At 40.7% G+C, this 13,945-nt stretch overlaps 2 protein-coding genes across 2 annotated transcripts; both read right to left on the bottom strand.

Annotated features, from left to right (window-relative positions):
* Positions 1–129: 129 nt before the first annotated feature.
* BO83DRAFT_450528 (uncharacterized protein) lies at positions 130–2,718 on the bottom strand. The gene is made up of 2 exons (XM_025536808.1): positions 2,490–2,718; positions 130–2,429 (listed from the first exon to the last, which is right to left on the bottom strand). Exons 1-2 carry the CDS (start codon positions 2,686–2,688, stop codon positions 382–384), a joined length of 2,247 nt encoding a protein of 748 aa, XP_025386061.1. The 5' UTR covers positions 2,689–2,718; the 3' UTR covers positions 130–381.
* A 234-nt stretch (positions 2,719–2,952) lies between these two features.
* BO83DRAFT_418993 (major facilitator superfamily transporter) lies at positions 2,953–4,706 on the bottom strand (the record flags this gene model as incomplete). The annotated part of the gene is made up of 2 exons (XM_025534853.1): positions 4,406–4,706; positions 2,953–4,353 (listed from the first exon to the last, which is right to left on the bottom strand). The coding sequence occupies exons 1-2, from the start codon at positions 4,538–4,540 to the stop codon at positions 2,953–2,955; spliced, it is 1,536 nt and encodes a 511-aa protein (XP_025386062.1). The 5' UTR covers positions 4,541–4,706.
* Positions 4,707–13,945: the final 9,239 nt, after the last annotated feature.

The raw sequence follows: 13,945 nt of genomic DNA on the forward strand, positions 1-13,945 counted from the left end.
ACCCCAGAGCGGAAGACTATCCTTTTTTGTGGGGCAAGAGACCGTACCGCGTGGATTCCCCTTTCCGAATGTTTTACGTACCATAGGCAATGACGACTTGGACGAAGAAGAGCGAGCTCGACTAGCGCAATGTCCTCTTTCAAATGATCATGACTTCGTCTATATTGTGTGCCTCCCCGTTGACTTCTCGTTTCCCTCCAAGCAGTCTATAGTGAGGAAAAGGTGAGATTGCAAATCTCAAGATAGATGTAGCTCATTCTGTAGCTTTTGTTGTCCGAGACTTCTGACCCTCCAACTAGTCGTCCCCAGAGCTCTCTCCGACAGAGGCTTAGCAAGACGAAGAACAGGACCGTACCTTTGTCGATGGCGCTCATCGCTTCTCTACCGGGCTTCTAGCATATTGGCCGTCATATATTCAATATCAGAAACTGGTACTAGCCAGACTTTTTGGTTCGTGCAACCTTGAGGGCACTGGGGCCTCGAAAGTGCGATATAATCACCCGTATCTCGATGCCGCCTAGGTCGATAGTTGCTACCACAGCGCTGACCACATTTGCTGCATTTTAACTCGATAATAGCTGGCTTACTATAATTTTCAATCATAGACTTGCCGCCGTTTGGTTCCGTCGGGTGGTCGTCATTATACTCAGAAGGCTCGCCAGCAATCCTATTCTGCAACTGTACTTGTGATGCGTCAACCTTTCTCGTGCCCCTGCGCCTCTTTAGGGGAGGGCCGGTATCTAGACTCCCGGGCGTGTTGGCATTACCGAGGTTTACCTGTGAATGTCTGGTATAGCCCCGAGCGGTGAATGTGCTCGAGGGGCGGGCATCAAGATGCGCGATCAGGGTTTGGTCGTCCATATACGAGAAATTGAACGCAAATATAGCGAGATCGCGTAGGGGGATGAAGGATATATCTCCATTGATGGGAACAAAATGCTGGTCATTGCGAGAGCAGTTATGACATGTGAACGATCTGGGAATGTATTTAGGACGTGCTCCTTTGGTCCATTGGGGACTTTTGTCCAGTGCTCGGTTTCGAATGGAAGTTTTCCCTATCACAGTCCTTTCCCTGCAGTATAAGCACCAGAGTTTAACGGTAGTGGAATACCCTTCGCACTCATCATCGGTGCGGATCAGCTTGCGAGCTGCAACGGTGGTATATTCAGGGAGATCGGGAGGCTGCGGGCAGCGACAGTTGTCGCATACACAAGGCATGCTTTCAAATGTGGAATAGTAACAGGAGGATCTGGCTGTTGGTCGGTAGACACGATAGATGCGGTTCCGAATCCTCGCTTGTTGAATATTCATCAAGCCTTGAATTAACTCCATGGTACTTAGGTTAGATGATTGTGGTTCATCACCTCCAACACGATGCTTATTGTACGCAAAGAGCAGGTCGTCGCGAGTCCTGATGGATATTCCACCAAAAAATGAATGCTGTTGGGTCTCAAACCATTCTCTCATGACCGCACAGGGGAACGGCTCCAGCAAGTCGTTTTGCATATCCAGGGACTTATATTCCTGTCTGAACTCTCGCGAGCCGAGGCGCTTCCTACTGTCCAAAACTTTCAAGAGCACCTCATCCAACCTTTTTAGGCTCATGACCCCGCTGGTATCTGTGGTTATAGGGCATGCAGCATCCGGTGTTGGTATATTTCTTTGCCTCGGCAGGTCGACAATACCGAACCGAGAGTTTTCTTTCTCGGCTAGACACCGCGCATTGAAATACGTGTTCTGAATAAATTCAGCCTTACTTGTCCAAAGCCTCGTAGCATAGTAATCATCAGTAAAAGGCAGGCACGCCAACTGATGGGCAACACTAATCCTTAAATCCTGCTCTATTGCTTCTCTTTGTGACCTCGACTGATAGGAGAGAAATCTCTGTGGGTGTAGCGCGAATATAATGATCCTTGCGATCTTCTTCCCTGCCACAATCGGCTTCCACTCGAAGTGGAGCCAAACACCTTCGTACTCCCCCCACAGATTAAGTGATGTCAAATCCAAATGCTTCATCGCCCATTTTCTTACCGAAGAACCGTATATTATCTCTATCTTTGCCTGCAGTGTGTTTCGAATCCATTCCGTGTGATTCTCATGGAAAGCTCGGATATGATCCGGATATTTTGCAAATGGGCAGAAGTCCTCTCGTCGGTGGAAGTGGTCAAACATGAAGTGACGCTCGGGGTCGTAGTGATGGTTCATAATGAGTGCCGTGCACCCATTTGTAGCATCAGCAACCTCCCCGTTTTTGGCGTGAAGGGTGGTATAGGAAGGATTGTGTAGGTGATGAGCGATACGTGCCTGCCATGAGCCTGATGGACGAACAATATGCTCCGAACAACGGGTGGGAAGTGGCTCCTTCCAGAGCTGTGTCTCTGCGAGCTGGAAGGAAGATAGTTCATCGGATATTGCCTTATGATCGATTTCTAAACCGATGACTGATTAGTAGAAACTCTCACTGGACTTAGCCACTTTTGGCTACATACCGGTGCTTTTCTCCCGATGTTCAAGCTCGAGCAAATAAGGTCGAAGTTCATCCACTTTGTCACGCAACTTCAGAGGCGGCTCAGAGAGGAACAAGTTCCCAAAAAGTCGGTATGTTCTTGCGAGAGTCCTTGTGAACTGGAGCGTCCCCGGCGTATCTTCTAGTGACCTCTCTTCGGTACACCTTTCCTTCTGATCCATGATATAACTCAATGTCGTTCCAGAAAGCAGACTGGGTTTCAGGAATTTGCCTCTTCAGCATGTATTAGGACTTATGAGTGGCTTACGGCGGTGAAAAGCAAAGAAGTTTACGCAGGAGAAGGCGGTTTCGGGTCTAGTGTACTTATGTAGCTCATTCACATCTTAGCTGTTGTCACAGACCCAAGGATTTCAAGGTAGGTTCCGTGAATGTATTTCCAGTTCTAAATTATGATACGAATGACCCCATCAACACTTCTGACATCCTCACCCACCGCCCTCCTCTTCCTTCCCATCCTCCCCCCTCGCAGCCTCAATCTTCACCCACCCCACCAACACCGCCAACGCCACGCCTGCACACGCGACCCCCAACCAAAAAGCCGCCTTATACCCCTTCCTCTGACCATCCACCATCTCAGCAACAAAATCCCCCCAACCAACAAAGAAACTCACACCCAGGAACAACACACTATTCGCCACCGCAGCCGCCAACCCCTGCTGCTGCTCAGGCAACGTAGTAGTAAGAAACACATTAGTGATATTATACGTGATATCAACGCCCACGGTCCCACAAATCATCGCGGGGAAGATATACGCCCAGTAACTCACCCCTTCCTTGGGAAGGATGGCGAACAGAAGCGGGGCCATGACCCATCCTAAGCCCGAGAGTATCAGAAGGATAGTACCCGGGACGATGTGGAGGATCGTCCCGCCGACGAAGCTGAGGACGATACCGCCTAGCGCGAAGGGGAGGTACCAGACTACCACCATTAGGGGGGAGATGTGCAGGATGTTTTGCATGTAGGTGACTGTGTAGAGGAGCCAGATGCCGAAGGTGCCGTAGAAGAGGAAGAGGGCGATTAGGAGGGCGGGGAGGTGAGGGACGCGGAAGAGGGTGAGGGGGAGGATTGGGGTTGGGGTTTGTGCTGTGGTTGTGGTTTTGCTGTCGTCTGTGGAGGAGGAGGTGAGGCGGTGTTCGGTGTAGATTGCCCCGGCGAGGAGGATGCAGCCGATCACCAGGGTCACGGGGATGTATGGAGTGCGCCAGCCGTTAGGGGCGTGGCCGCAGTCGTTGACGGCGAAGAAAATTAGGATAAGGCTGGAGATGAAGAGGGTGGCGCCGAGGTAGTCGATTTTGAGGGTTGGGTTGGGTCGTTGGGTGCGGATCGGAGCCGGGATGAAGATGAGGGCCGATACGAGGGTGATTAGGATCAGGATGGCGCCGATCCAGAAGTACCAGCGCCAGTTCAGGAGTTGGTCCGCGATCCCGGAGACGAGAATACCTGCGGAGAAGCCTATCGGGGCGCAGCCGCCGTAGATGCTGAAGACGATGTTCTTGCGGGGACCTGGAGAATAAATCGAACCCAGTAGCATGATGCCTGCGGAGAGGATGGCAGCCGGGCCGAAGCCTTGTAGAGCACGACAGAAGTTGAGCATGATTTCGTTCTGGGAGAACCCGGCGATTAAGGTCCAAACGAGGTGCCATGTTAGGCCGGAGGTGAAGACCACGAAGCCGCCGTATTTGTCGGCTAGTTGGCCGAAGAGGAGGAGGGAGCTGCCGGCTGTGAGGGCGAAGGCGCTGGAGGGCCAGCCGGTGGATGCGGCGGGGATGTTCAGGCTTTGGGAGACAGATGGGATGAGGACGTTGAATCCGGAGATGAAGAATTCCTGTCATAGTGTAAGATGACTGAAGATCGGGGGAGAGTTCGTATGGACGTACCGACATGATCTGGGATAGCATCAGAGCCACGCAGAATCCAAACTCAACGACCAGGTTAGGTAAGATGCGCGGGCGCTGTCGACCCTGACGATCGACATCTTGGGGACGCTGGTCCTCAGCGCACTGTTCTTTCATGGTCCGTTGTTGATTCACACTGAGCAGCCATGTCTAGCTCTGCTTGAACGAGCTTGGGCATGGGTATAAGTATGTGCATCGCAAAAAGCAGACTTCCTAAACAAGGCACTAAATTGAGTTACTATCAGCTTGATTCATAAGCCGCTGAGTTGGTCTCCAACTGGAGATTAAGCACCAATCCAAACGAAATCCATTTTATAAGGAAAAGGGCGACATGGAGGTTCCTGGGGAGTTGGTCAAGTATCAAAGTGAACCAGCCAATAATATACCAGCTAGTGTTTGATTTACCCACTATATTCTGATGTTTGACGAATCGGGTCTATCAAAGTTCTTGGCCACCACGCTAGTAGCAAGTCCTCCAGACAACTTCCTAATTCGGATAGCAGCCCTAACCGGCATCTATATGGGTCGTCATAGAGTTTATTATGTGCAGCAGAATAATCTGGGTCAGACACCTAAGGATAAATAATCCAGGCTGCCCAAAACATACAGGCAGTGTTATTAAACATATAAACTATAAGAGCATCTACGGCAAGTAGTGTAAGCGGACAGGCACATATGGTCGGTCCATACTTTAACGTAATCAACGGTTGGACGGCCCACACGGTTGGGCGGCCCATCTGGTTATCCCATATAAAAGAAGTCTTTTTAAATCTTCTATATCTCAACCACTACTAAGGTTGATTAGTTGTAACTTTACATATAGATAATATATAGTGGAAAAATTGATATCTGTCAGCTGGAATTCATTTTTCCATGAATACCCAGACCAGTTATATGCCTCATACAGAATCATATTGAATTCTTAACACGACTGGAACAGATTGGGCTTATTCTTTGCAAATCCTGATATTCACTCTTTTACATGTGATTTTTACATCATTCTGACTATTTGATTATGATTTCTTTGTTCCCTGATTAAATTGATGATTCATGACCCTGATCTAGATTCATTCACTACAAGCAGTGAATTGAAGATAAATAGAGCCTTTCATTCCCTGCCTAATCATGTTTAAAGCCTTCCAAGCAAGCAAGCCAAGTCATCCAACTCATTCACTTCCTATCTAAGGATCCATTTATTTCCTATTTAGGAAGTCAGATTGCTTCCCTTTGACAAGTTTGTCAATTGTATTTATCTTTATCTATTTGATTATTTTGATATCTAGTTGTCAAACCCTAGGATCGCTTCCCTGTCCCTGTTAGCTTAGCTTCACTGGTATACGTACCGTCGAACTGGATCGAGGAGGTAACAGGCTGATGACTATCTAAGGACAACTGGTCTTGGACACGAGAAGAGAAGTAAGGCTAGATAATGCCACGTAATTATCTGTAAGTAAGTGTGGACAAGTGTTCTATTACTAAGCTTCCAAACATATGGTTACTTAAAGATAGTGTTATTGAGCACGAGGAACAGAACTAGCTAAATATATGAGAAAGTATTCTTATATATTCCATCCTCCGTATATCTTTAGGTTTGCTGTATACCACGATGGTAGTTGTAGACCTTGATGGTATGCCGTATACCATATATCCATGTGTATACCATGGTCACGTGAGGCGCGGCCGTTCTGGATATTATACTAGCAGTCAGAAGTTATACTAACTAATAGTTTAATATTATTCAAGTACTACTCTTATCAGTGCTTTCTGCCTGGCAAGTCCGCCTTACTAGTAGATTAACTAGCAGAAATTTATAATATTACTTCTTCTTCTTTAAGATTTCTTATTCTTAAGAAATATAAAAATATATATTCTTCTTTTATATATTAGCTGGATTCTTCAGTTTCTTTTCTTTCCAGGATGGGTCATTATACCTTTACATAACCGCTACAAAAAGTATTACTATTAAGCTGACTGGATTATCTGTAACAGTATCCAGATCAAATTTTCTTGTACCTGGTATAATTCCCATGGTCTTTCTTATTTTATAGATTTTAAAAACTGAAATTGTGCGGCCTGCACTCATCATGGTCGCAAGTGTGAGAAGCGTTTCTATAATAATTCCAAGTAGAATAAACTTTAGTATAATAAAGAGAAAATAGCTCAAGAGATTAAAAAAACTAAAAAACAGATTAAATAATTATTTACAAAAATAAAATATCTGTAAAAGCATCGAAAATTCCTTAAGAATCATAATAGTCAGATACTGGATCATAACTTAAGTATATTAGATTTATTAGATGGAAAGGATTCTCCAAGTACTAAGAATTTCTAAAAGCTGGAATATCTAGCTAATAAATATAATATTGCTTAACTTACTGCTGTATCAGATAATTCTAATCTAATTTAATTAGTTAGTTCTTCTTTCTTCTGGGCGAACTTTAATCTTGCTGCTGGTAATACTATTCCACAAGCTAGTAACAGCCTATCAGATTCTTAATAGATTCCCATATATTCTTTAAGATATTATAGTCTTTCCATTTTACTAAATAATATGACTTACTGCTAATCTTCTTATAATCCAGAATTCTTTCAACTTCATATTCTTGTTCGGTGTTGTTGTCAATTTTTATATTTTCTGCAATTCTAGCATTCTTTGGTGCGGGTTCTAATAATAAAATATGAAATATTAGATAAATTCTATTTATTAATTTTAATAATCTTAATTTATAATTAACTGGTCCTTTCTTTTCCTTGATAATGAATAATCCTAGTTTATAGTAATTAAATTTCTGGCTTGATCATTTTATTTTAATATTTCTGTAGAATAGGAATATTTTTTTCTTTCTTTTTAAATCAGGTTTTTTTTTATATCAGTGATCATAATAAATCTTACTTTGTAAATTTATGAATTCAATGTCTCAGGATAATTAGATATATATATTTCTTATAAATATAATAATATCTTTAGTTATATCAGCAACTGATTACTTTCTTATTAGTGTTTCAAGGAATCTTAGATAATAATTATAATTAATATAGAATAATAAGACTCCGATTATTAAATAATTAATATTATTATACAAGAACTGTGCTATAGACAACAGATCTGTCTAATCATCTTACTAGTAATTTATGTAATATTTTAGATATTATTTAATTATCTGGTTAACTTTTTCTGTTTATCTATTTATTTATAAGTGATAAGCCGTTGTCATTTATTCTTTAATTCCCATGAGATTAACAAGTAACTTCCAGAATTTTAAAATAAATAATTTATTTTTATCTGATATAATATACTTTGGCATCTCGTGATTTATAATAATATTTCCTAAAAATAATTTTATTATCTGTATTACTGTCATTGTTATTTGGCTTGGTACGAGATGGATGTATTTAATAAAATAGTTAATAATAACTGTAATAGTATTATACTTCTTTAATTCAGGTAATAGACTAACAAAGTTAATTATTATTTATTTTTATAATTATTATAATATCTCCTGTATCTATATTTATCCATAGGATTGGTGCCTCGCGGGCTTGTTCCTAATGTATATTTTATACTATTCCATGTAGTCATGTATTTTTTATCTGAGATTTAGAATATAATAATTCTTAGTAATTAATTCTATAGTTTTTTCAACTTCTAAGTATTCCTTGAGTAGCTTATCATAATATATAACCATGATTTTTATTCTTATATTAGTTGGTATAAAGATTAGCCCGTGGAAGTAAGCTAATTTTTTTTTATTAATAATAATTTTATTTAATAAGTCTTTACTTATCTTTTAGAGTACTTTATTATTTTTAGTAATATCAGCTAGTTGCTTGGTTAGGTTACTGCCTATTTCCAGTATTACTGTAAGATTAACTTTATTATAGCTAATTAATTTATCTTTATTTTATTTTAAAATAGTTAGCTTGATAGTCTTTTCTTCTATTTTATAATTAGATCTATGATTTAGTATATCTGTGTGCCCATTTTCTGTTCCTTTACAGTGTACAATATAGAAATTATATTATAATAGGATTTCTGTCTATCTTGCCTATCTTCTAGTTAATTCTTTGATTATTATAAAGTAAATCAAGTTCTTATAATCTATTTTTATAATAATAATATATTTAGCTTCTTCAAGGTAGATCCTCTATTACTTAAATACTATTATTATAACTAGTAGTTCTTTATCATAGATATTATAATTAAATTCCGCCTGAACCAATTTTCTTGAGTAAAATATAATTAATCTAAATTTTCTATTATCTCCTGGCTGCGTCATATGCATACTAATAATATAATCTAATATATTAGTTTCGACAGTAGTTTCCCTTTCTGGGTCATGTTGCACTAGTACTGGTAACATAGTAAATTAGTATTTAATACTTTTAAACATGCACTGCTACAGTTCTTTTTATTTATACTCTTGTGTTTTCTTCATAAGCTCGAACAGTGGTGTCATATAGATAGCATATCTATTTACAAATCATTAATAATAATTAACTAATTTAATAAACTATTATAATTCTTTTAAATTCTTAGATTAAGACTAGTCCTGTATAACTTATACTTTAGCTTGCTCAGTATAAACACCCTCCATGAATATCTAATATTCCAGGAATTCTGTTTTCTATACATGGAATTTATATTTCTTGAGCTTGCATTATAACTTGTATAAATATAACTTATATAAAATAAGTCTTATATATCTGACATGTTCTTCCTCAGTTTTCAAGAAGATTAGAATATTATCTAAATAAATAATTATAAATCTATTAAGATGCTCTCCTAATACCTCATTAATATATTATTAAAATAATACAGGCGCGTTAGTAAGCTTAAATAGTATAACTAAGTATTTATAATATCTATACTTTATTCTAAATACAGTTTTCCATTCTTCACCTTCCGCAATATATATATAATAATATATATCAGTAATATTAAGTTTAATAAATTATTTTGTTTCTCGTATCTTATCTTGGATTTCTGAGATTAAAGATAAGGAGTACTGATCCTTGATTATAATTATATTAAATAATTAATAATTTATATATAATTATAGACTGCTATTTTTCTTTAATATAAATAAGACTTCATGTTCTGTAAGTAACTTTGATAATCTGATATTATTTTTTATTAATTAATTATTAATATATTCTTATAGTACCTGTGATTCCTTCTTAAATATCAAGTAAATCTTTTTATATACTAGTAACTTCCCTTCCTTAATAGGAATAGTGTGGTCATACTTTCTATACTAGAATAATTCAGGTTTTTTTAACTGTTTAAATAAATCTTTAAATCTTTTATATTATAGTAGAACATATAGATTGCTCTTAATTATAATTAAAAGTTCTTGTAAATCTTTTAATCTTATATTATTATTCTCAGGTTTCTATTTTTCCTGAGTCTCTATTAGCTTTATATTATTATGCTTAAATCTCTACTTATTTTAAATTCTTTAATTTATACTGCTAGTTCTAGGCCTTTACTTCTGAGTTCTAGTTCTTATACTATTATTTCTATATTTCTGTACCTGTGACTCGCTCCTCAAGTCAATACTGTTAGTATTATACTTATAGTATTCTTCAGTTATTACTGGTGCCCATCCCGGTAATTCCTTAAGCTAATCTTATTATACTGGCTTGGTTACTGCTATTATTTATATAATAATACTCAAGATACCACTTTTCTCTGAGTTTCTTCTAATATCTAGTATATTAGATTTTTATAGTATTCTTAATTTTTTTATAAATTATTTAGTCCTTACTCCAGTCTTTTACTGGCTAATAAATTATATAGATCCAGATCCCATATCTGGTCCTTGCTAGTATCATCTTAGATAATTATAATTAGTGAATTGAAAATCCTCAATCTTCTAATTAATCTATAAATTATAATTCCTGAGCCATGGAATCCCTAATATAATATTATACCATCCCAATAGTATCACATCAAAATCTATATATTCAAAGTAGTTTATTACAGTCATAAGTATAATCCCTGACTTGACTATTAATATAAGAGTTTCTAGATTCTCTTTATTTAATCCAGTAATTACTTCTAATTTCACTTTCTGTTTTCCGAGTATCCCAAGTTACTGCATAAATTATGGATTCATGAAGTTTCCAGTTATACCAAAATCAACTAGCACTTGAGCTGGTTATTCTAGTACAGTTATTTAAATCTTTAAATATTTGTCAAACCCTAGGATCGCTTCTCTGTCCCGGTTAGCTTAGCTTCACTGGTATACGTACCGTCGAACTGGGTCGAGGAAGTATCAGGCTGATGACTATCTAAGGACAACTGGTCTTGGACACGAGAAGAGAAGTAAGGCCAGATAGTGCCGCGCAGCTATCCGTAAGTAAGTGCGGACGAGTGTTCTATCGCTAAGCTTCCAAATGTATGGTTACTTAAAGACAGTGTTATTGAGCACGAAGAACAGAACTAACTAAGTACATGAAGGAGTGTCCTTATATATCCTATCCTCCGTATACCATATCATATACCATTAGGTCTGTCGTATACCGCCATGGTAGTTGTAGACCGGGATGGTATACCATATACCATAGATCCGTGTGTATACCGTGATCACGTGATGCGTGGCCGTTCTGGGCGTCGTAAAGGTAATCGGGAATTGTACTAAATAACAACTTGGCTTTGCCCGAGCGCTGCCCTTATCGGCGCTTTCTGCCTGGCGAGTCCGCCTTACTAGTAGATTAACTAGCAGGGGTCCGTAACATCACTTCCCCTCCTTCGAGGTTTCTTGTCCTCAAGAAACATAAAGGTGTGTATTCCCCCTTGTGTGTTGGCCGGGTCCTTCAGTTTCTTTTCTTCCCCAGGATGGGTCATCATGCCTTTGCGTAATCGCTACAAAGAGCGTTGCCATCAAGCTGACCGGATCGTCCGTAACGGTGTCCAGGTCGAATTTCCTTGCACCTGGTGTGATTCCCACGGTCTTCCTTGTTTCATGGATTCCAAAAACCGAAATTGTGCGGCCTGCACTCGTCGTGGTCGCAAGTGTGAGAAGCGTTTCCACAGTGATTCCGAGTGGGATAAACTTCAGCGCGATGAAGAGAAAATAGCTCGAGAGATTGAAGAGACCGAAGAGCAGATCGAGCAATTATTTGCGAAAATGAAACGTCTGCGAAGACATCGAAAATTCCTTAAGGATCGTGGTGGCCGGATGCTGGATCACGACTCGAGTGTGTTGGATTTGTTGGATGGGGAGGATCCTCCAAGCGCCGAGGATCTCCGGGAGCTGGAGCGTCTGGCCGACGAGCATGACGCTGCTCAACTTGCCGCTGTGTCAGACGACACTAGTCTGACTCAGTTGGTTGGTTCCCCTTCCTTCTGGGCGAACTTCGACCTTGCTGCTGGTGGTACTGTTCCACAAGCTGGTGACAGCCCGTCAAATTCTCGATAGGTTCCCATGTGTTTTCTGAGGTATCATAGCCTTCCCATTTCACCAAGTAGTGTGACTTGCCGCTGATTTTCTTGTGGTCTAGAATCCTTTCGACTTCATATTCTTGTTCGGTGTCGTCGTCGATTTCCACATTTTCTGCGATTCTAGCGTTCTTTGGTGCGGGTTCCAATAATGAGATATGAAACACTGGGTGAATTCTGTTCATCGATTTCGGTAGTCTTAGTTTGTAATTGACTGGTCCTTTCTTTTCCTCGATGACGAATGGTCCTAGTTTGTGGTGATCGAGTTTCTGGCTTGGTCGTTTTGTTTTAATATTCCTGCGGAGTAGGAATACTTTCTCCCCTCTTTTTAGGTCAGGTTCCTTTCCGTGTCGATGATCGTAGTATATCTTGCTTCGTAGGTTCATGAATTCGATGTCTCGGGATAGTTGGGTGTGCATGTTTCCCGTGAATGTGACAATGTCTTCGGCTATATCAGCAATTGGTTGCTTTCCTATCGGTGTTCCAAGGAATCTTGGGTGATAACCGTAATTAGCATAGAACGGTGAGACTCCGATTGTCGAATGATTGGCGTTATTGTATGAAAATTGTGCCATCGGCAACAGGTCTGCCCAATCGTCTTGCTGGTAGTTTACGTAGTGTCTCAGGTATTGTTCGATTGTCTGGTTAACCCTTTCCGTTTGTCCATTTGTCTGCGGGTGATAAGCCGTTGTCATTCGTTCTTCAATTCCCATGAGGTCGGCAAGTGACCTCCAGAACTTTGAGGTGAACAACTTGTCTCTATCCGACGTGATGTACTTTGGCATCCCGTGGTTTGCGACAATATTTCCCAGAAATAGTTCTGCCATCTGTATCGCTGTCATCGTTGTTTGGCTTGGTAGCGAGATGGATGTATTTAGTGAGGCGGTCGGTGATGACTGTGATAGCGTCATACCCTTTTGACTCGGGTAGTGGACCAACGAAGTCAATCGTTATCCATTCCCATGGTCGTTGCGGTGCCTCCTGTATTTGCATTTGTCCGTATGGTTGGTGCCTCGCGGGCTTGTCCCTGATGCATGTCTCGCACTGTCCCACGTAATCGCGTACTTTTTGTCTGAGATTCGGAATGTAATAGTTCCTAGCGATCAGTTCTGTGGTTTTTTCGACTCCTAAGTGTCCTTTGAGTGGCTCATCATGGTGCATAGCCACGATCTCTGTCCTCATGTTGGTTGGCACAAAGATTAGCCCGTGGAAGTAAGCTAATCCTTCCTCGTTGATGGTAATCTTGTCCGGTGAGCCTTTGCTCATTTCTTGGAGTGCCTTGTCGTTTTTGGTGGCGTCAGCTAGTCGCTTGGTTAGGTCGCTGCCTATCTCCAGTGTTGCTGCAAGGTTGGCTTTGTTGTAGCTGATCGATCCGTCTTTATTCTGTTTTAGGATGGCTGGTTCGATAGCCTTTTCTCCTAATTCGTAGTCTGGTCTGCGACTGAGCGCATCTGCGTGTCCGTTTTCCGTTCCCTTGCAGTGTACGATACGGAAATCGTACTGCGATAGGATTTCTGCCCATCTTGCTTGTCTTCTGGTCAACTCTTTGGTTGTTGTGAAGTAGGTCAAGTTCTTATGGTCTGTTTTCACGGTGACGGTGTGTTTCGCTCCTTCGAGGTAGACCCTCCATTGTTTGAATGCTACCACTATAGCTAGCAGTTCCTTGTCATGGATGTCGTAGTTGAGTTCCGCCTGAACCAACTTTCTTTGAGTGGAATGCGATTGGTCTGGGTTTTCCGTCATCTCCTGGCTGCGTCATACGCATGCCAATAGCGTAGTCTGATGCATCGGTTTCGATGGTGGTTTCCTTTTCTGGATCATGCTGCACTAGCACTGGTGACGTGGTAAGTCGGTGTTTGATATTTTCGAATGCGCGTTGCTGCGGTTCTTCCCACTTATACTCCTGTGTTTTCTTCATAAGTTCAAACAGTGGTGTCATGTGGATAGCGTATCCGTCCACAAATCGTCGATAATAGTTGACTAATCCGACGAACTGTTGTAGCTCCTTTAAATTCTTGGGTTGGGCCAGTCCCGAATAGCTTGCACTTTAGCTCGCTCAGTGTGGACTCCCTCCGTGG

This window comes from Aspergillus eucalypticola, assembly GCF_003184535.1.
Source record: "Aspergillus eucalypticola CBS 122712 chromosome Unknown BO83scaffold_20, whole genome shotgun sequence".
In the NCBI taxonomy this organism is placed as follows: Eukaryota; Fungi; Ascomycota; class Eurotiomycetes; order Eurotiales; family Aspergillaceae; genus Aspergillus; species Aspergillus eucalypticola.

Excerpts from the sequence above, each read along its gene's own strand:
- BO83DRAFT_450528 (XM_025536808.1), bottom strand. The coding sequence starts at position 2,688 with ATGGATCAGAAGGAAAGGTGTACCGAAGAGAGGTCACTAGAAGATACG. Across the intron at positions 2,430-2,489 it reads ACATCGGGAGAAAAGCACCG|AAATCGATCATAAGGCAATA; the intron begins GTATGTAGCCAA and ends TCATCGGTTTAG.